At 42.7% G+C, this 22,012-nt stretch overlaps 1 protein-coding gene and 1 long non-coding RNA gene across 2 annotated transcripts in view; one reads left to right on the top strand and one right to left on the bottom strand.

Annotated features, from left to right (window-relative positions):
• Positions 1 to 22,012, top strand: part of sptbn4b (spectrin, beta, non-erythrocytic 4b) — a 114,030-nt gene that overhangs the window by 23,387 nt on the left and 68,631 nt on the right. The window contains exons 5-18 of the mRNA XM_080888944.1: positions 12,627 to 12,718; positions 12,865 to 12,945; positions 13,151 to 13,266; positions 14,005 to 14,117; positions 14,397 to 14,584; positions 16,156 to 16,273; positions 16,367 to 16,525; positions 16,616 to 16,918; positions 17,148 to 17,298; positions 17,456 to 17,592; positions 17,900 to 18,049; positions 18,505 to 18,873; positions 18,996 to 19,210; positions 19,380 to 19,517. Coding sequence (XP_080745070.1) covers positions 12,627 to 12,718; positions 12,865 to 12,945; positions 13,151 to 13,266; positions 14,005 to 14,117; positions 14,397 to 14,584; positions 16,156 to 16,273; positions 16,367 to 16,525; positions 16,616 to 16,918; positions 17,148 to 17,298; positions 17,456 to 17,592; positions 17,900 to 18,049; positions 18,505 to 18,873; positions 18,996 to 19,210; positions 19,380 to 19,517 — 2,330 coding nt within the window. The remainder of the gene's footprint in view (positions 1 to 12,626; positions 12,719 to 12,864; positions 12,946 to 13,150; positions 13,267 to 14,004; positions 14,118 to 14,396; positions 14,585 to 16,155; positions 16,274 to 16,366; positions 16,526 to 16,615; positions 16,919 to 17,147; positions 17,299 to 17,455; positions 17,593 to 17,899; positions 18,050 to 18,504; positions 18,874 to 18,995; positions 19,211 to 19,379; positions 19,518 to 22,012) is intronic.
• LOC308400906 lies at positions 19,405 to 20,987 on the bottom strand. The gene is made up of 3 exons (XR_013972437.1): positions 20,894 to 20,987; positions 20,174 to 20,400; positions 19,405 to 19,520 (listed from the first exon to the last, which is right to left on the bottom strand). It is a non-coding gene; the product is annotated as an uncharacterized lncRNA (long non-coding RNA).

Genomic DNA, 22,012 nt, shown 5'->3' with positions numbered 1-22,012 from the left:
AGCACTGCTAATAGAATTATCTTGCAGCGTGTGCAACCCTCTGCAGGCTGTGATGGCAGCAGCCACACAGGGGTAAATTAGTCCATTTTTCACTTTATTATTTTGCTTTGCAGTATTCTTCATTAATATAATTCATTAATCATTTGGTTAAACCTAACACTGGTATTATGAGGCGCGCACATAGTAGCATTGTATGGTTTTTCTAAAATGTTTTGTTATATTAATTATGTTTCTCTTTCTTTGAGTTACCTGGGTTTGGGCGGTGGCTGTTTCCTGTCTGGGCAAAAGGCGTGGCTGAGGACTCTGGGGACAAAATGCCTGCTCAGCAGGACCAACCATGGGCTTACCAGGAGCAGGGGTGTTTTAGGTTTAGTTGGGTTATTCTGTGCTTAGTTAATATTAGTGTGTGTTTTTGTTTTCCCCCCTATTGTGTTCAAATGGTTTGGCCAAATCATTATAAAAGCTACCCTCATGTGTCTTTTTAATTAGGTCAGTTTGTGAGTTAAGTTGTGTCTCACTTTGTTGTTTAAGTTTTAGAAATTACTTTTTGTAGAGTTATATTTAGTTGACCTGTTTTATGGGCCTGCTAAGTATGGTTTTGAATTTTGTTAATTTTGGACTTTTTGAGGGTTAAAATAAAGAAAACCCTTTTTGAAGATATTTTTTTGCCTGTGTCCTCTTTGCTTTGGCTGCTTGGTCCCTCACAATTGGTGGCAGCAGTGGGATCTGCCAGTTGAGGACACAGTTTTTTTTTTTCTTTGAGGCTTTTTCACCCCCAGAAAAAAAGAAAAATGCATCGGGGAGGAAAGGTGGAAAGGAAGAAAGGAGTAACTGTTCAGAAGGAAGCTGATGCTGAGGAGGAAATTGGAGTCTCTGAAATGGTGGAGAGCACTGAGGTTGAAGAAAGGGAGCCATCTCTGTCAGATCTGATGTCAATATTGCAAGCTCATATGGGTCAACAGGAGGCTCGGGAAGCAAGGCAAGAAGAGGTAACTGCACGACAAGAACAAAAATTCAAAGCATTGCAACATCAGTTTCAGCTTTTACAGTTAGAGGTGCAGTCCCGGACATCACCAGTACCAGAGCTACCATTACCTACCACAGAGTCACCAGAGTCAAGGGAGCTACCTCACATTCCTAGTTCTCCTCAAGCTCAAGCTGAATCCAGTCAGTCATTATCAGGTCAGTTTTCATTGCATGAACCCAGACTGGAAAAGTTGACTGATAGTGATGATATTGAGCATTTTTTGACTACATTTGAACGCATTGCCTTAGCATATCGTTGGGAAAAAACAGACTGGGTTTTTCGATTAATACCACTGCTAACGGGCAAGGCAAGAGGGGCATACGTTCATATGGATATTGATGACTCTCTCAGCTATGACAAAGTTAAAGCTGCAATTTTGTCCAAATATGATGTTAACCCTGAGACCTACAGGCAGCGATTCCGTTCACTGGAAGTCAGGCTTGATGAGAACCCTAAGGAGTTGTATGCTCGACTTAAAGATCTGTACGGGAAATGGATTCAGCCAAAAGGTAAAACGAACCAAGAAATTGGTGAAATAATCATCCTTGAACAATATTTGAGAATGTTGTCCCCTGAGCTACAGGTTTGGATTCGAGAGCACAATCCGTCTTCTGCAGCGAAGGCAGCTGAGCTGGCAGAAGTGTTTGTAGCTGCCAGGAGGAAAGGGCAACCTTGGACCTGTAATGCAAATAAAATGCCAAAGGAAGGCCCCAAATCAGCCCAGATGTATCATCAAAGGCCATTGTCAGCAGAAAAAACTCCTGTGGGTGAGAACCAGTTTGCTGGCAGACCATTAAAAAATTCAAAAAAGATTGTTTGTTACCTCTGTGGGTTAGAGGGCCACACAAAGCCAATGTGCCCAAAAACCTCAGCTAAGATGGTTCAAATATGTTTCATGCCACGTTCACATGCTGAACATGGGCTCCAGTGTGACCAGACTGTTAAAATGATAAAAATGGAAGCTAATGGAACAACTTTAAGAGCTTTGCTTGATTCTGGCAGTTCTCGTACACTGATACATAGAGATTTTGTGCCCCCCAATATTGTCCGTGTTAGTGACACCATCCCCATTTGTTGTGTGCATGGAGATGAGAAGATGTACTCAACAGCTGACATGTACATTAAAGTGAATGGACAGACATACCTTTTAAATGTTGGGGTGGTTGATAACCTGCCTTATTCAGCTATTCTGGGACGAGATTTTCCAGTGCTTTTTGATTTGTTGGAGTCAGACCAGAATCATCAATGCAATGTGGCTGTTACTAGAGCCCAAGCTCAAAAATCTAGTGAAACCTCAGAAGTTTTCAGTGCCTTGCCATTTTTTAATGAGGAATGGGAAGTTGCACCTGTGAAGCCTCGGAAAAGTCGCAGACAGAGGAGACAGGAGAAGTTCCAGCATACTATAGTACACCCAGAAATGCATACTGACCCAGACTTGCCTTTGGGACTTCAAATTCCTGGCAATATAATAGAGTTGCAAAAAACTGATCCTAGTTTAGCTTCCTGTTTTCAGCGAGCAATAGACAAGGACCAAGTAGAGGAGGCAGGCATTAACAAAAGTGACTATGTCTTGCAAAATGGCATACTTTACCATCGGATGGGCTCACTTCTCAAGCTAGTGGTCCCCCAAGAAGTTAGAGAAACCGTGCTTAATTTGGGACACTCTATTCCCTGGTCTGGCCACCTTGGTAAGCACAAAACCACAGCTCATATTAGACAACATTTTTTCTGGCCTGGCCTCCATAGAGATGTAGCCTACTTCTGTAAGAGCTGTCCTCAGTGCCAGATGACATCCTCCAAAGTCCCTTCCAAAGCTCCACTCCAACCACTGCCTATTATTGGTACCCCATTTGAGCGCCTCGGAATGGATATTGTTGGACCTGTTGAGAAGAGTAAGTCAGGGAATCGTTATATGCTTGTAATCACTGATTACGCAACTAAATATCCAGAGGTCTTCCCACTGAAATCCATCAAGGCAAAATCAGTAGCTTTCTGCCTTGTACAGCTCTTCGCAAGAGTAGGGTTCCCACAGGAAATACTGACTGATCAGGGGAGTAACTTTATGTCCAACTTACTAAAACAGGTGTACAAGCTGCTGGGCATTAGAAGCCTGAGGACCACCCCATACCATCCTCAGACTGATGGGCTAACAGAACGGTTCAATCAGACTCTGAAGCAGATGCTCCGGAAGGTGGTAGATAAGAATGGTGCTGATTGGGATCAGTGGCTTCCTTATCTTCTCTTTGCCTACAGGGAAGTGCCACAAGCCTCCACTGGTTTCTCTCCGTTCAAACTTTTGTATGGGTATGAGGTACAAGGACCTCTAGCCCTGCTAAGAAACATCTGGGAGGGAGGCAAGGAAAAGATGGACTCTGTTAACATTGTTTCCTATGTTGTGCAGATGAGGGAGCGACTGCAGAAAATGAGTGAGCTTGCTCAGTCAAATATGACCAAAATCCAGCAGAAGCAGAAGTTTTGGTATGACCGAGCAGCTCGTCAGAGGTCTTTTAGTCCTGGATAAAAGGTGTTGGTGCTCCTCCCCACTGACAACAACAAGCTATTGGCTAAGTGGCAAGGGCCCTTTGAGGTTCAGAAGAAATTGGGGTCCACTACTTACCAAGTGTTCATCCCTGGAAAGCCACGCTCCAGCAGGGTTCTGCACATAAATCTATTGAAGGAATGGGCGCAGCGCCCTGAAAAGACAGCAGAGGTGATGCTCATAAGGGGTGTGCCAGAGGAAGAAGAGGTTGGTGAGCAATACTTGCCTTCTGCTGATGTGGTAGATTTTGACCTTAGTCATCTGCCAGATGATAAACAGCTTCAGGTGAGAGCTGCATGCAACTCTGAGGTGCTTCAAGTGAATCCTGGCCAAACAGATATTGTTGAGCATGACATTGTCATTAAAGAGGGCGTCGCAGTAAAGCGTTTGAGCTACAGGATCCCTGAATGTCTGCTAATATCCCTGAAGAAGGAAATCGACCTCATGTTGTCCTTGGGGATCATTGAGCCATCAAAGAGTGAGTGGTGTAATCCAGTGGTCCTGGTGCCAAAGAAGGATGAAAGCATGAGGTTCTGTATAGACTTCAGGTACCTAAACTCAATATCACTGTTTGATTCATACCCCACACCACGCATTGATGATTTGCTGGAACGGCTAGGGAAGGCAAAGTACTTGACCACACTTGACCTGTGCAAGGGATATTGGCAGGTGCCACTAACGGAGCGATCAAAGAAGTTGACTGCCTTTCGAACACCTTGGGGTCTCTTCCAATTTACAGTGATGCCATTCGGGCTGCATGGGGCTCCAGCAACCTTTCAGAGATTAATGGACCAAGTACTATGTGGTTTCTCAGATTTTGCATCTGCATATCTTGATGATATTGTCATCTACAGCACCACATGGGAGGAACACTTGGAACATCTGCATGCTGTCTTCGACCGTCTTGGCACTGCTGGGTTGACGGTGAACCCCTCTAAGTGTGTTTTTGCCTCTGCTGAGACTGCGTACCTGGGCCATGTGATCGGGAATGGGGTGATCAAGCCTCAGGTCAGTAAGATCCAAGCCATTGAGTCTTGTCCTCTCCCACAGACAAGGAAGCAACTAAGATCCTTTTTGGGCATGGCAGGCTTTTATCGTCGGTTCATACCACGATTCTCCACCAGGGCAGCTCTACTAACGGACTTGATAGGCATCAAGTGTCCTAATCAGATTAACTGGACAGAGGAGGCTATAGCAGCTTTCAAGGACATCAGTCAATCACTGAGTAGCGAACCAGTTTTGTACAGTCCAGACTTTAATGAGCCCTTTTTCCTTCAAACGGATGCATCTCATAGGGGTCTGGGAGCAGTGCTACTTCAAGGTTTGGAAGGAGAACGTCATCCTGTTGCTTATATCAGCCGAAAGCTGTTCCCAAGAGAGGTTCGATATTCAACAGTGGAAAAGGAGGCCCTTGCAATCAAGTGGGCCCTTGATTCCTTCAGGTACTACCTTCTTGGAAGAGAATTCACCCTGGAGACGGATCACAGTGCACTTCAGTGGATGGAAAAGATGAAAGATAAGAACGGAAGGATCACAAGATGGTACCTTGCTCTGCAACCTTTCCGGTTTGTCATCAAGCACATTCCTGGGAAGAACAACGTTACCGCCGACTTCCTCTCTCGCTGTACCAGCGAGAGTCCTGAAGAGGGGGGGTGTGTGATGGCAGCAGCCACACAGGGGTAAATTAGTCCATTTTTCACTTTATTATTTTGCTTTGCAGTATTCTTCATTAATATAATTCATTAATCATTTGGTTAAACCTAACACTGGTATTATGAGGCGCGCACATAGTAGCATTGTATGGTTTTTCTAAAATGTTTTGTTATATTAATTATGTTTCTCTTTCTTTGAGTTACCTGGGTTTGGGCGGTGGCTGTTTCCTGTCTGGGCAAAAGGCGTGGCTGAGGACTCTGGGGACAAAATGCCTGCTCAGCAGGACCAACCATGGGCTTACCAGGAGCAGGGGTGTTTTAGGTTTAGTTGGGTTATTCTGTGCTTAGTTAATATTAGTGTGTGTTTTTGTTTTCCCCCCTATTGTGTTCAAATGGTTTGGCCAAATCATTATAAAAGCTACCCTCATGTCTTTTTAATTAGGTCAGTTTGTGAGTTAAGTTGTGTCTCACTTTGTTGTTTAAGTTTTAGAAATTACTTTTTGTAGAGTTATATTTAGTTGACCTGTTTTATGGGCCTGCTAAGTATGGTTTTGAATTTTGTTAATTTTGGACTTTTTGAGGGTTAAAATAAAGAAAACCCTTTTTGAAGATATTTTTTTGCCTGTGTCCTCTTTGCTTTGGCTGCTTGGTCCCTCACACAGGCCATGCTCATGAGACAGAGAGGATCAACGTTCACTGTGTGCAAGACAGCTCACTGATACAGAAATCTGCAGATACAGAAATCAATAAGTGTGTTGATGTACGCTGATTATTACCGCGTGATGGTTGTGTTTTTGGTAGCGTTTACATACAGTGGGGCAAAAAAGTATTTAGCCAGCCACCGATTGTGCAAGTTCCCCCACTTAAAATGATGACAGAGGTCAGTAATTTGCACCAGAGGTACACTTCAACTGTGAGAGACAGAATGTGAAAAAAAAAATCCATGAATCCACATGGTAGGATTTGTAAAGAATTTATTCGTAAATCAGGGTGGAAAATAAGTATTTGGTCAATAACAAAAATACAACTCAATACTTTGTAACATAACCTTTGTTGGCAATAACAGAGGTCAAACGTTTACTATAGGTCTTTACCTGGTTTGCACACACAGTAGCTGGTATTTTGGCCCATTCCTCCATGCAGATCTTCTCGAGAGCAGTGATGTTTTGGGGCTGTCGCCGAGCAACACGGACTTTCAACTCCCGCCACAGATTTTCTATGGGGTTGAGGTCTGGAGACTGGCTAGGCCACTCCAGGACTTTCAAATGCTTCTTACGGAGCCACTCCTTTGTTGCCCGGGCGGTGTGTTTTGGATCATTGTCATGTTGGAAGACCCAGCCTCGTTTCATCTTCAAAGTTCTCACTGATGGAAGGAGGTTTTGGCTCAAAATCTCACGATACATGGCCCCATTCATTCTGTCCTTAACACGGATCAGTCGTCCTGTCCCCTTGGCAGAGAAACAGCCCCATAGCATGATGTTTCCACCCCCATGCTTCACAGTAGGTATGGTGTTCTTGGGATGCAACTCAGTATTCTTCTTCCTCCAAACACGACGCGTTGAGTTTATACCAAAAAGTTCTACTTTGGTTTCATCTGACCACATGACATTCTCCCAATCCTCTGCCGTATCATCCATGTGCTCTCTGGCAAACTTCAGACGGGCCTGGACATGCACTGGCTTCAGCAGCGGAACACGTCTGGCACTGCGGGATTTGATTCCCTGCCGTTGTAGTGTGTTACTGATGGTGACCTTTGTTACTTTGGTCCCAGCTCTCTGCAGGTCATTCACCAGGTCCCCCCGTGTGGTTCTGGGATCTTTGCTCACCGTTCTCATGATCATTTTGACCCCACGGGATGAGATCTTGCGTGGAGCCCCAGATCGAGGGAGATTATCAGTGGTCTTGTATGTCTTCCATTTTCTGATGATTGCTCCCACAGTTGATTTTTTCACACCAAGCTGCTTGCCTATTGTAGATTCACTCTTCCCAGTCTGGTGCAGGTCTACAATACTTTTCCTGGTGTCCTTCGAAAGCTCTTTGGTCTTGGCCATGGCGGAGTTTGGAGTCTGACTGTTTGAGGCTGTGGACAGGTGTCTTTTATACAGAAAGACAAGAAATCATTAAGCTGACCTTGGAGACCTTGTTGGATGTTGGGCAAATTAGTTAATGGATTGCTAACATGACCCCCTGTCTCTACACCCCTACAAATTTTATCAGAATTCTTTCAAAAGGTCATGTTAGCACTTACAGATAGGATGACATGCACGTACAGTGGGGCAAAAAAGTATTTAGTCAGCCACCGATTGTGCAAGTTCCCCCACTTAAAATGATGACAGAGGTCAGTAATTTGCACCAGAGGTACACTTCAACTGTGAGAGACAGAATGTGAAAAAAAAATCCATGAATTCACATGGTAGGATTTGTAAAGAATTTATTCGTAAATTAGGGTGGAAAATAAGTATTTGGTTACCTCAAACAAGGAAAATCTCTGGCTCTCACAGACCTGTAACGTCTTCTGTAAGAAGCTTTTCTGTCCCCCACTCGTTACCTGTATGAATGGCACCTGTTTGAACTCATCATCTGTATAAAAGACACCTGTCCACAGCCTCAAACAGTCAGACTCCAAACTCCGCCATGGCCAAGACCAAAGAGCTTTCGAAGGACACCAGGAAAAGTATTGTAGACCTGCACCAGACTGGGAAGAGTGAATCTACAATAGGCAAGCAGCTTGGTGTGAAAAAATCAACTGTGGGAGCAATCATCAGAAAATGGAAGACATACAAGACCACTGATAATCTCCCTCGATCTGGGGCTCCACGCAAGATCTCATCCCGTGGGGTCAAAATGATCATGAGAACGGTGAGCAAAGATCCCAGAACCACACGGGGGGACCTGGTGAATGACCTGCAGAGAGCTGGGACCAAAGTAACAAAGGTCACCATCAGTAACACACTACAACGGCAGGGAATCAAATCCCGCAGTGCCAGACGTGTTCCGCTGCTGAAGCCAGTGCATGTCCAGGCCCGTCTGAAGTTTGCCAGAGAGCACATGGATGATACAGCAGAGGATTGGGAGAATGTCATGTGGTCAGACGAAACCAAAGTAGAACTTTTTGGTATAAACTCAACGCGTCGTGTTTGGAGGAAGAAGAATACGGAGTTGCATCCCAAGAACACCATACCTACTGTGAAGCATGGGGGTGGAAACATCATGCTATGGGGCTGTTTTTCTGCCAAGGGGACAGGACGACTGATCCGTGTTAAAGACAGAATGAATGGGGCCATGTATCGTGAGATTTTGAGCCAAAACCTCCTTCCATCAGTGAGAACTTTGAAGATGAAACGAGGCTGGGTCTTCCAACATGACAATGATCCAAAACACACCGCCCGGGCAACAAAGGAGTGGCTCCGTAAGAAGCATTTGAAAGTCCTGGAGTGGCCTAGCCAGTCTCCAGACCTCAACCCCATAGAAAATCTGTGGCGGGAGTTGAAAGTCCGTGTTGCTCGGCGACAGCCCCAAAACATCACTGCTCTCGAGAAGATCTGCATGGAGGAATGGGCCAAAATACCAGCTACTGTGTGTGCAAACCTGGTAAAGACCTATAGTAAACGTTTGACCTCTGTTATTGCCAACAAAGGTTATGTTACAAAGTATTGAGTTGTATTTTTGTCATTGACCAAATACTTATTTTCCACCCTACTTTACGAATAAATTCTTTACAAATCCTACCATGTGGATTCATGGATTTTTTTTTCACATTCTGTCTCTCACAGTTGAAGTGTACCTCTGGTGCAAATTACTGACCTCTGTCATCATTTTAGGTGGGGGAACTTGCACAATCGGTGGCTGGCTAAATACTTTTTTGCCCCACTGTAGTGTTAGCTGTCTGCTAGATTTCCCACCATTAGCCGTGAGCTCGGCTGTTGTCCCGTGCTCCTGCTCCCATGAGCCACCAGTCGATGGCCTCCTCAATTTTGCATGTGCTGAGAAAGGAGAGTAGTGCAGAAGACTGTTGTTCAGCTGTGTGTGTGTGTGTGTGTGTGTGTGTGTGTGTGTGTGTGTGTGTGTGTGTGTGTGTGTGTGTGTGTGTGTGTGTCTAATTATGAGACAAGTACTCATATAGAGAAAGAATAGCTGGCTGATGGGAAGCGGTGAGCAGAGATGTTCCGATAAATAAGCGCTGGTTGTTCCCTGAACTTAATAATTAACACACATTAAAATCAGGGCGAGAACCAGGGTTTAGAAATACATATTTCTTCATGTTTCATATTTGAGGTGTAGCACCTGTGCTCCAATAACCAGAAGAAAAGGCTACACTTCTGAAGAAACTAGGTCCAAGAGTTTTGATACAGTCACAATCATAACTTGTAAAGACTTTAAAGGTTTGTTTTGTACATCTTCCTCGTTTTCCAGGAGCAGCTGTGCATACAAATATATGAAGTGCTGTATGAATAAAACAATGAAATAAAACAGCATGCAAATAATTGAACTGTTATGTTACTTGAAATTAAAATGTTAGGAGAGAAACAGTTATTTTCTCAGTGGCTACGGTACGTCTGATTCACTTCCTCACAAGTTATGTGTCAACCTAACTCACTAACAACAATCCAGTCAGAGGCTATGTTGAATTCCTCTGTAGTCTTTTCAAAGTAAAAGCTCTCAAGAGCATCGCACACTGTTTCATGACATTTTTTTACTATCTCGTTTTGGAAGAAATCAAAGTTCAGAGCTTGATGACCTCACACATGGTTATGGTCACAGTTAGAATAATAAAATCAGAAAGGTTATTGCAAGATAATGTAAAGTTTATCACACTTCTTCATGTTTAAGTTGTAGGACAACCAGACAAAGAGCTGCTTCAGGTCAATGGGGCAAAAAATGCAAAACAAAGACAAAAACCTGAAATCAGAGAAACCACAGCAATAACGTTTAACGTTCACAGGAAGCAAAAATGAAAAATGAATGAATTTATTAAACAGTTTGACAGTACTTACAAAGTAATAAGTAAACGGTATTTATGTCTCTAAAATTGCTCTTCTTTTAGTCGTGTTTAAATAAGAACACTTTTCTTAGAGTTCACCCACATTTTAAGTTCCTGACTGTCTTTTCTCAATTTTCATTTTTATCTTAAAGCCAAGAAAGTCATCCGTTATCAGTGGCCTCAAAATAAGATGCAGGAAATAAATATGAACTTTTAAGGTTTGCTTTTCTAAACTCAAGTGTCTTTAAGATAAGAAAAACAGACACACATGGAGTCTTAAACTTGGAAAAAAAGGAAAACAAGCTAAACTTAATCCTTCATTTTCATATTAAAATGATGAAGATTAAGGTTCTGTTTAAACTTTAATTAAACTTTAAACTTTTGGGGAGTATTCAGGTGAACTTAACTGGGAAAATGAGGTAGGAATGAAACGAGGAATCTGTGATGTGGAAATTAGAAGAAAGGAAGTGACACAGCGAGGAAATAAATAAATAAATAGGGAATAAATAGCAGTTGTAGCACTGGGAGTTTTTCTGTTGCAAAATAGTTTTTGGATTTCAAATCCAGAGGTCCTTTTAGATCATCAGTAAGGTGATTTAATCAAACATTTAGGTGCTAAGAGTAACGTCAGCAGGCCTGAGAGCGGTCCAGGGTTAGCTGAGGTTTCTGTTGTCACGGTAGCTTTGAGTTATCGTTTCCTCTTGCACTTTTTCTGCCCTCATCTCCGCCTTTTCCCCAGCAGTGAAAGTGAGAGTTTGCTTTGCCCAGTCAGCAGGTAGAGCCAGACCACTGCAGTAACTGTACACAGGCAGAAAGAGAGAGGGAGGGAAAAGCAGTAAAGAAGGGAGAGGACTGACAGGCGAAGGAAGAGGTAAAGCTACCGTATTTACAGAGCCATACGCAAATAATAACAGACTCTTATTATTTGCTGTCACTTCAGTTGTGTTGCTGTATATGGTTGGCTGAGTGGCATTGTACTGTGTGCAGTGCTTTTCTGCTTAGCTTACACACTGGCAGTGTATCTGATCCAAGACTTATTGACCATCTTTTACCTTTTTTATAATAACTTACTGTCATAAAAAGGCCATATATGCAGATTCAGGTATTGACTGATGATATTTGACACAGTTTGGAGGTATATTTAATGTCAGGCTCTAATGTTTTATACATTCAATGTGAATTTATAAATCATATTATCTTTAGCATGAAATGTTAAAGATAATAAGTGTTTTCTTACTTTCTAGTACCTTTTTAGAGAAGAAAGCAGACTATTGAGACACAGTTTACATCACAACAGACAAATCACTAAAAAGGTTGTGTGTGTGTGTGTGTGTGCGTGCGTGTGTGTGCACAGTGTTGCGGCTAATGACTTGGGTAGCAGCTGATTCCAGGGTGCCATGTCCCCAATTACCTTGGATCATGTCACTGTGATGTGATTGGTTGAATGGCTGTCACTGTCTCCTATCATCAGGCGTTGTAACGGCCAGCGTGTTGTCCTCAGGAGGCACACAGAGCCGTGTGTTTTTAACACCCAAACCCTCGCCTCATGTCATATTTCTCTTTGTTCCTTTGCTTGTAGTTTTTCTTGCTTTGCTGTTTCTTTTTCAGCATTCGGGAATAAAGTCGGGGCTCAGACCTTTGCTCCATTTCGTTTCTTGCATACATGCTTTGTCACTTGACATCTTGCACATTTTACTTATTCACTGCTTAGTTGTGTCCATAAAGTTTATTTAAAATATCAGAGGTACAGCTGCAGGTGGACAAGAAATAAGCTAACCAGCTCTATCTTAATCAGGTTAACTGGTGGCCACTCAGAAGCATTTTTGATTGTTTACAGCTTGATTTACTTTTATTAAAGTGAATCCATTTTGCTTAATTCTGGCACTGATTTGTTTGAAGTATTTTTTTGCTATGACAGGAAGAGAGTGCAGAAGGGTTAATGCACATAAAATGGCCTGGAGCAGAATTGAACCTGGGCCCCTGCACTGGTATTTTGGCATATAGATTTCTTGCTCAACCCACTGAACTACTCCAGAACACAGCAACAAATATTCAGTGAGGCTTTGCTAGAGTAGCTTTGCACGATTCTTGTACTGGGCCTTGGTGCACTCTGTCAGATCTGTGTGAGGCAAACTGTTGTAGCTCTTCTCCTTCAGGGCTGTCATCACTTTGAACCTGCTTTTTTCTGCTTCTGATATCCTGATTACTGCATTTGTCAGAGACCTGAGTGTTTCCATCATAGGAAAACTTTGGCCATGTTTAATATGAGAATGCACCATTACAACTGTGCACATGTAAGAGAAAATTAAGGACGTGGAGTCTTTAAGGTGAACCTATACTTCCAAAAATGAAGCAGCAGCGTGTTTATATGAGTCTCTGGGACAGACAGAAAACACTAAACTCTTGGTTCGTCTTCTTCTTGTTCAGATCCAGGTGATCAAAATAGAGACGGAGGACAACAGAGAAACCCGCTCTGCCAAGGATGCGCTGCTGCTTTGGTGCCAGATGAAGACTGCAGGGTGAGCAGTGAAATAAAAACACAGAAACTAGAAGCTCAAACTGCAGATTTCATGATCATTTAGGTGTTATACTGTATATCTAGTCAGAATGTAGTGAGAGTAATTTGGAGCTCTTTAAGATTAGAAAGCATTTCTCCATGTCGCAGGTACTCTGAGGTCAACATCCAGAACTTCACCACCTGCTGGAGGGACGGCCTTGCCTTCAACGCCCTAATACATAGACACAGGTAGGACACACGTACACAGCATAGAACCAGCACTGTTAGTATGTGTTTTTAGTCCTTTTTTTAGATGCAAACACGTTACCAACAAAAAGACGAAAAATATTCACACACACATTTAAACAAACACGGAGAAGCGGGTGTGACTGACATGAAATTTTAAAATCACAACCATACACAAATTTTTGTTTTTTCATGTTGTGCCCTCCAGACCTGATCTAATAGAGTTCCACAAGCTGACACGATCCAATGCAACCCACAACCTGCAGCAAGCCTTTAACATCGCTGAGCAGCACCTGGGCCTCACGAAACTCCTGGACCCTGAGGGTGAGAGTCATGCAAACCACACTCCATGCTGCAATATCCAAAACAGTGCAAAACCTGCTGCACTCAGTAAGATAGACAACATTTTTCTTTTTCACAGAAATGGGAGACGTGAGATTAACTCACGCTTCAAAGGTTCTCACAGCTTCTTTCAAACATTATAAGTTAACTGATTTTAAAACATAAAGCATGTAACAGTACCCAAAACTAGAACTAACGTTCAATTTTTACCAGAAAGGCCAATGCATATACTCATTCCATTATAATCTTTTTATGATGGATTAAAAAGACAAGGATAAAGGCTATGTAAGGGAAGTTTAAAATGTTTAACTCTTCTAAAATGTGTGGGCGCTGAAAATGTGCTCAGACTTTGTCCAAGTGTGCAATAAAAAAGCTTTTTAAACGTATGTAGCTTTTTTTTTTCCTTCTGTGAGTTGTGTGGAAGGGTGAGGCCATGAGATGGCAGCTGAAAGCATGTTTTTTCCCACACATTGTTTTCAGTCACGTCTTACAGTGAACTCAGAATTATGCAGGAGAGACATGCACAGATCTGATGTATTAATAAGACTTGAGCCATTACTCAGACTTACTCAGACTCTCAAATCTTATGGACGAGTGACCGTGGTGCTGATCTATACTAGAAACAATCAGATCCTTGTATGTTAAGAGGAAGGAGTGCTGGTCTTAAAGGTGATGCTAACTCTTCTATCTTTCCGTTTCTATCACCTCCCTCCTGTGCAGATGTGAACACCGAGAACCCAGATGAAAAGTCCATCATTACATACGTGGTTTCCTATTACCACTACTTCTCTAAGATGAAGGCTCTTATTGTGGAGGGGAAGCGCGTTGGCAAGGTAACGCACATGCTCTCCCAAATATGCCTACAAAACCTGCATACTGACAGCATCAGAGAGGAGATCAATGAGCCACTATTGCTTTAAAACATGAAGGGCAGGCAGTCTGAAACAAATAATATCACTGTAATATCACTTTACTAGCACGTGCAGACCTTAGAGGGATTTAAATATTATGATTCTTAAAGGGTTTCTTGGTTATTCCTGCCTTTTTTTGTTAGCCTCATACCTCAATCTTGCTCTCAGAATCTCCTTGCAACTTTCTTCTCTCTGAACCAGGTGCTAGACAACTGCATTGAGGCAGAGAAGATTGTTAACCGCTATGACGCTCTGGCATCTGAGCTCCTCGAGTGGATAGAGAAGACCATCGCGGTCATCAGCAACCAGAAGTTTGCCAACTCGCTGACCGGAGTTCAGCAGCAGCTGCAGGCTTTCACCACCTACTGCACTATAGAGAAGCCCATAAAGTAAGTTTGATGATTCTTTAAAAATACCAGATTAACATATTTTGTCATTTTTTTTAACACCACATGTACAAACCCAATTTCAAAAAAGTTGTGACGCTGTGTAAAACGTTTGATTTGATTTGCAAATGTCTTAAACTCATAAGAAACGGTATAATTGGAAGAATTTGACGACAGCAAAGCATCTCCAAAACCTTGGGGCCAACTTCAAGCTGGAAAACAAAGTGATACTAAAAAGAAGCAGCTGGAGGAACAACACCAACTAATTATGTAAATATGTAATACAGTGGTCGCTTGCTATAACGCGGTTCACTTTTCGCAGCCTCGCTGTTTCACTGATTTTTTGGGTGCAATCTTGCATGTTTTTTTTAATTTATTTATTTTTTAACAGCGCATTGTGTTCTGCGTCCTGATTGGCTGTAGACCATTGTCAATCAATCTGGTGCCATGTCTCCTGTACAGTACAGAATGTGTTCAGCTTGTCAAATTTACATAAATCTTTGATCGCTAGCAGTGTGACTCTGAAGTGCTTTACTGTATGTTTGTAAGGTTTCTCCCAACAAACGCAACAATGTCGACGAAACGTTTTGCGCCATCAAAGACAACTACGGTAGCCTTTGGTTTCATTCTATAATACTGCACTTTGTAGAAAAAAAAAGGTTTGAACTTTGAGAGTGTTTAAACAAGAGAGAAAATTGTGAAAATGTTCATGCCTGTCTGAGAAAAGTGTATAAAGCGTGTAGTGAGGGGTTTTACGGTCTTAAAACATCTATAATAATTGGAAAAAATAAAGTTGGCTACTTTGCTACTCATCTATCACCTATTTTTGGAACATAACTCCCACGATAAACGACTGACCACTGTACCACATCACATATAGTAAAATAAGCTTCGGTTTGTGACCGCTACCAGTAACCTGGTGTGACCAGCTGTGATTCAAAACAGTTAATCTACAGCTTCTCAAGTGTCAGAATTAGTTGCTTATATCTGCTTTACTAAGTAATTTATTATTTATTAATGTAATTAATGCATTTAATTTATGCCAGTCTTGTGAAAAATATACTGTTGTGCTTATACCATATACGTTTTATGTTTCACCCTATTAGAGAAAAATAAGATTGCTGTGTATGTGTGTAGCTGTGTAGTGTAATTTTATGTGACTCCTACTAAAGTGTAGAGTACTAGACTCATGACACCTCAGAGTGTACTGTCAGCAGCAATGATACCCACAGAGCAGGCACACACACACACACACACACACACACACACACACACATGCTATGATACAATAGGCCTTGTTAGGCTCTGGGTGACTTAAGCAGCTCACAGCCAGCTGTTGACTTGTGAAACTGGCACATAAGCAGATGTGCATACATATTAGTGGATATTTTAATAGAAGACTGTTCTCAGACTAAATGTAGACTCTCTGTGAGTAATTAATGAGCACAACCCTGGACAACAGACAGAAACACGTCTGTCAACAAGCTTTCGTGCTGTTTGAGTGATTTTTTGCTGAGATGACTGCGATACTGTGACACTGACCCACCAACTAAAGCTTCCTGCTTCTCATCCAGGTTTCAGGAGAAGGGTAATCTCGAGGTCCTTCTCTTCACCATCCAAAGCAAACTCAGAGCCAATAACCAGAAACCCTATGTGCCTAATGATGGGAAGCTCATCTCAGACATTAACAAGGTCATACACCCATAAGCTGTGTTGTTTATATTTTATATACAACATTTAATCCTTTCTCCAACACTGTTAATCAGTTTGTCATTCATCTTCTAGGCCTGGGAGAGATTGGAGAAGGCAGAGCACGAGAGAGGTGTAGCTTTACGGAAGGAGCTGATTCGCCAGGAGAAGCTTGAGCTGTTGGCTCAGCGCTTTGACCACAAAACCACCATGAGGCAAGCCTGGCTCAATGAGAATCAGAGACTCGTATCGCAGGTAGGGGGGACAAATGTCTCAGTGTATTACTGGTACTTGTTTCATTAAATCTAAGATCACGACTTTCTTTGTTTTCCCCTTCGACTTCAGGACAATTTTGGCTATGACCTACCAGCAGTCGAGGCAGCGATGAAGAAGCACGAAGCCATCGAGGCAGACATAGCCTCATACGAGGAAAGAATTGGCGTGGTTGTGGAACTCGCAGCAGAGATGGAGGTGGAAGGATACTACGATATCCGGCGTATCTTGGCACGTAAAGAGAATATCCTGGGCCAGTGGAGTCTGCTGAAGGAGCTGGTGGCTGGGAGAAGGACCCGGCTGGAGAAGAATCTGGCCTTGCAGAAGACCTTCCAGGACATGGTGTACATGATTGACTGGATGGAGGACATGCAGGTACTAGAGAGCGTGAGAGACGTAAAATGAAAAGGACACTACACCTAAAATACGAGTACTGGGGTCAAAAGAAACTCTGTAACTAGAGTCCTACATACACTTCAGATTTTTCCATGTGTGTATATAAACACAGATATCAAAATTTATTATTGAAACCCCTGGTTTCATCATTTCTTCTTCCATTAATTTCTCTCGCCTTTCTTCCCTCCCGTTGCTTCATTCCTTTCAGGTCCAGCTGCTCTCGAGGGACTTTGGGAAACATCTACTAGAGGTGGACGACCTGCTGCAGAAGCACGGCCTGCAGGAGGCCGATATTACTGTGCAGGCTGAGAGAGTAGAGACGCTCAACACTGCTGCACTCAAGTTCACCACAATAGAGGGTACACGCATGTACACACACATTGTGTTGCAGTGAAAGTGTTTTATTTGTCTTTAGCAATGATTGGAAAATTGGTATTTAAGGCTTGGTGTGAGTAGGTTGATATCCTGTGTCTGACTCACGGTTCTAATAAATTTAATGCCGTCTCATTTTTACAGGTTACCAACCATGTGACCCACAGGTGATCTGTAACCGTGTCAACCATGTCTCTTCCTGTCTGGAGGAGCTGAAACACCTGGCAACTAAAAGACGTGCTGAGCTCGAGGAGTCAAGGAAACTGTGGGCCTTCTTTCAGGTGAGATGGGTCAGCAGGCTGTGGGGAAAATGGCGGGATTAACTTGCCGGGATTATTCCTAGGAGCCAGTATCTGAGGAGCTTGGATGCTTCAGAAAGCTTTGAACATTTTTTATGCCCCATGCATGTCTATGGGAGCAACCAGGAGTCCCCACACAGACATGGTGACAGTATGCAAACTCCACACAGAAAGACCCCACCCTGGATTCAGGCCAGGCACCACCAATCGCCCCACCCAATCATTAAACCTGTTCAGTTTTCCATTACAAATATTGTCCTGCTTTAAAACTTGTCTTTTGTCCTATTAGGAGCTGGAAGAGTCGGAGGCCTGGATCAGAGAGAAAAGCTCCATCCTGGGAGCTCAGGGCTACGGGAAGGACCTGAGCAGTGTGCTGAGGTTACTGCAACAGCACAAGACTCTGGCTGGGGAACTGCTGGCTCACCGCTCACTGCTGCAGGTGCGTGTTTTCAATTCTGCACCTGGTAAATGTACTGCTGTAAGAGTTTTTCTCCAAACTTCACAGACTTCAGTAAATTTATGCATTTACATTTATACATTTCTTTTAGTTTATCTAAAAAAAACCCATCCAACTTCTCCTAACAGAACATTTGGAGTTCACGTTTTGAGGATGTATCTGCTGGCCCACATTAAAAGCTATATCAGCCAATAGCTTTTATATGCTATTGGTTGATATTAATTTCATGTTCTCCTTGTTTTGTTAACTTTACTTTGAAGCACCAGGTGGTCTTTTTAATGAAAACAAGAAAGAGAACAATATGAATATGTTAGATCTAGGGTCTCCAGGTCTCTTGGTCTTTAGGGTTTGTTTTTCAGCCACATGCAAATCAAGCGTTTTCTCAAGCCAGAAGTGGCCATTTTTCAAATGAGTCAAATATCTTTCCTCCTATCCAGAACACCATGAAGCGAGGGAAGCAGATTCTGAGTGAGAAGAGCTTTGGCACAGCGGGGATCCAGGAGCGCATCATGGAGGTTAAAGGCGAGTGGAAGAGGCTGGAGGACCAGGCTGCGCAGCATCTCAGCCACCTGCAGGAGGCGCTCAACTTCTTCCAGTTCTCCACAGAGACGGACGACGTCGTGGCCTGGCTGCAGGACGCTTACCGCCTGGTGTCCAGTGAAGACTTTGGACACGATGAGTACTCCACTCAATCGCTGCTAAAGAAACACAGAGGGGTCAGTGAAGCCATTGACAAACATCGTTTGCATGTAGTGGCACTGCGCAAACACATGGTGGCGCTGCCCCTGCGGTACCGTGAACAGGAGGTGGGTACGGGCGCAACAATCAAACAAAAAAAAGGATGTTTCACTTCCCATGTCTTTATTATTTAATAAACTTTTTGTCCGACCATCTCGTCCTGTCTCCTCTTCCATCCTCCTCTCTGCAGGAGGTGCAGGTTCGTATGGGAGAGGTGGAGCAGCTGTACACAGAGGTTGCTGAAATCGCAGTGCTCAGACAGCAGTGGCTTCACGACGCCCTCGCTGTGTACCGCATGTTCAGCGAGGTCAACGCCTGCGAGCTGTGGATTGACGAGAAGGAGCAGTGGCTGGAAAGGATGGAGATCCCAGAAAAACTGGAGGATGTGGATGTTGTGGCACACAGGTGAGGAGGAGGGGAAGGAGGACAGAATGGCTAAAGGCAGTTGGCTTTACCATCTCAGGCCTACCAAAGCTTAGCTGGGTGGTCAGTGTCTGTCTTGTTGTCTAAACTGTTACCAAGAATTGGCTGAGTCCAACTTTTGCAGTTCAAAACTACAACCCTCATGTTGCAGATTTGAGAGCCTGGACCAGGAGATGAACAGCCTGATGGGAAGGATCCTGGATGTTAATCAGATAGTTCAGCAGCTCCTGGATGGAGGTCATCCATCTTCTACAGAGGTCAGAGGTTGTCAGGACCACCTCAACTCTAGGTACTGAAACAAAAGCAACAATCGAAGTGATAACAGCTGCATCATTTACCACAGTAACAAATAGATGTGCCTACCAACTCACAGATGAACCTTATATTAGTAATATAGTTAATATAGTTCCTGTGTCGGCTGTTGGTTGGTTGGATTGGAGTGCTGTGACTTCTCTGTGTACAATTTCATTGCTAAGGCATTGAGAGTACAACGTTTAAAAATAAGATAAAATGTGATTGAGTGGAATAAGGTCAAAGTTACATTATTTAAATCAGCCCCAGTTACCAAAGTACAGCGCTGTAGTACATAACATACACGGTAGTACTGTAGCACTGCCATATGTGACAAACAATATTTATTAGTAAAGGTTCAAACTTCAGAAAATGAGCTCTAACAGCGTAAACATGTTTGTGGAGAGCAGCTTGCGAACTGATTGCTCTCTGTTGAAAAATGACTTGATTTTACTGATTTTACCAGAGGCAGGAGGAGGGGCGTAGTAGGTGGATGGAGAGGAAGGTGGAGGGAAGTCAGCTGACACACAGGGAAAGAAGAGAAACACCAAGAGTGTGAATTGTTGTGGGGTTTGTTAACAGCTTTTTTTAAATTGCCGTCTTTGGGAGTTGAACCTGCCTTCTCATCGTAATTATGCGACATGCAGCTCTTACATCGTAGCAACTTGGAGCCATCCTCCCTCCGATCTCTGTCCACGTAGATCCTGAGATAGGATTGTGTTTTTGTTTTTTTGCTTAAATGTCTCAGCCCGCTTCATTGACCAGTTATGTCTGGCAGCAGAGTCCATGACAGCCGGGTGTTCGTGAGTCCGGTGACCTTGGCACGTGGAGAGTCGGTCTTGGGGTGACCATCTGTGTTGGCTTCCTCATTTAAGACGGGGCTGGCCAAGAGTCCCAAATTCAAAAACAAACATACAAGCAGTCATATTTATTCACCGCCTTCACTTGTATTGGTTAATAGAATTGTGTTCCAGTAGTAAAAGCCTAAATGCATAATATATTAACTTAATTTGATGATATTAAACACAGTGCGACTCTACCCAGCTTAAGTGGCACAAAGAACATCAGTCTATAACAGTAGGAGGGAAAATTCAAGGTGTATTTCTCTCTCTAAAGCACACGGTTGTCTAATCTCCTGACGTTTATCGTGCTTACAGCTCACTCAGTTTTACTCCCTCTGTCTTTCAAAACGATTCCTGATGTAATATCTACAGTTTGGTATATATCTATAAATTGTTAAAAAGCCAAACAAGAGTCAGCAAGAGTACTGATATTTAACATAACATACATTTAACACTTGCTAATAACATTTTATAAATACTACCACCACTACTACAAATGATTATATGGTATTTAAAAAACACGTCACAATACCTGTTTTAATTTAGTTTTAGTAGAGGTAGTAAGGTTTAAACACCTGAGGTCAACTATCCAACACAACAGCCAATGCAGGTGACGAACAGCGTGCAGGCAGGGTGGAGTGGGTGGAGACGTGTGTCAGGGGTGATTTGTGACAGGAGGATAGAGGGAAAGGGAAGGTTTACAGACCTGCTACGGTGTAAGGTTTGGGGATGGTAGCACTGACTAAAAGACAGGAGGCTAAGCTAGACGTGGCAGAATTAAAGATATCAGGATTTTCACTGAGATTGACCAGGATGGACGGGATTAGAAATGAGTACATCAGAGGGAGAGAGGATGTTGGAGGTGGAGTTGCCAGACAGGAGGAATAGGAGGATCTCAGAGGAGATTCGTGGATGCAGTGAAGGAGGACATGAAGGGATTTGGTTTGAGAGGAGATTGCTAGGGATAGCATAGCAGATGATCCACTGGGATGAACAATAAAAGGAGCAGCTGAAAGAAGGAGGAAAAAATAAGACCATGGCAGAATCAAAGCAGTATTAGTGACCTAATTTTCAGTCAGGTTATTATAACTACAACATAATTACTAGGGGTGCAACGATACACAAAATTCACGGTTCGGTTCGATACTTTGGTGTCACGGTTCGATATTTTTTCGATACAAAAAAAATGTTCATGCCTTTTTAATTTGTCATTTATTAAAATTATAAATATATACTTTAACTCAAAAGTACAGTTTTTAAATTTAATGTTGCTGAAACAAAAGTAATTAAAAAAATAAATATATCTCAGGGCTCTCAAAATTTCAAAATCCCTGGTAGCCCTTCGGGCAGGGACTCTTCAGTTTTTGGTAGCCCAAAATAAATATAAGTAGCCCGAATAAAAAAAGAGAGCAATTTTTTGATTGATGTTTTGTTTCCTGTTTTGTTTCCTTTACAATATTATACATTAAAGTATAATATTGTAAAGGAAACAAAACATTAATCAAAAAATTGTTGAAAAACAAATTACAACATTGTATAAAAATTACAATCATCAACTCAAATACTTGGTTCTAATTGAACAGAAATTTCTATGAACTTGTAAGAACTGTGTAGGACATGAATCAGTCTGTGTCAGATCCTGAATTTGAAA

This window comes from Rhamphochromis sp. 'chilingali', assembly GCF_963969265.1.
Source record: "Rhamphochromis sp. 'chilingali' genome assembly, chromosome: 8".
NCBI lineage: Eukaryota > Metazoa > Chordata > Actinopteri > Cichliformes > Cichlidae > Rhamphochromis > Rhamphochromis sp. 'chilingali'.
Note: the sequence above shows the minus strand (reverse complement) of the source record. Positions and strands in the feature narration are given on the sequence as shown.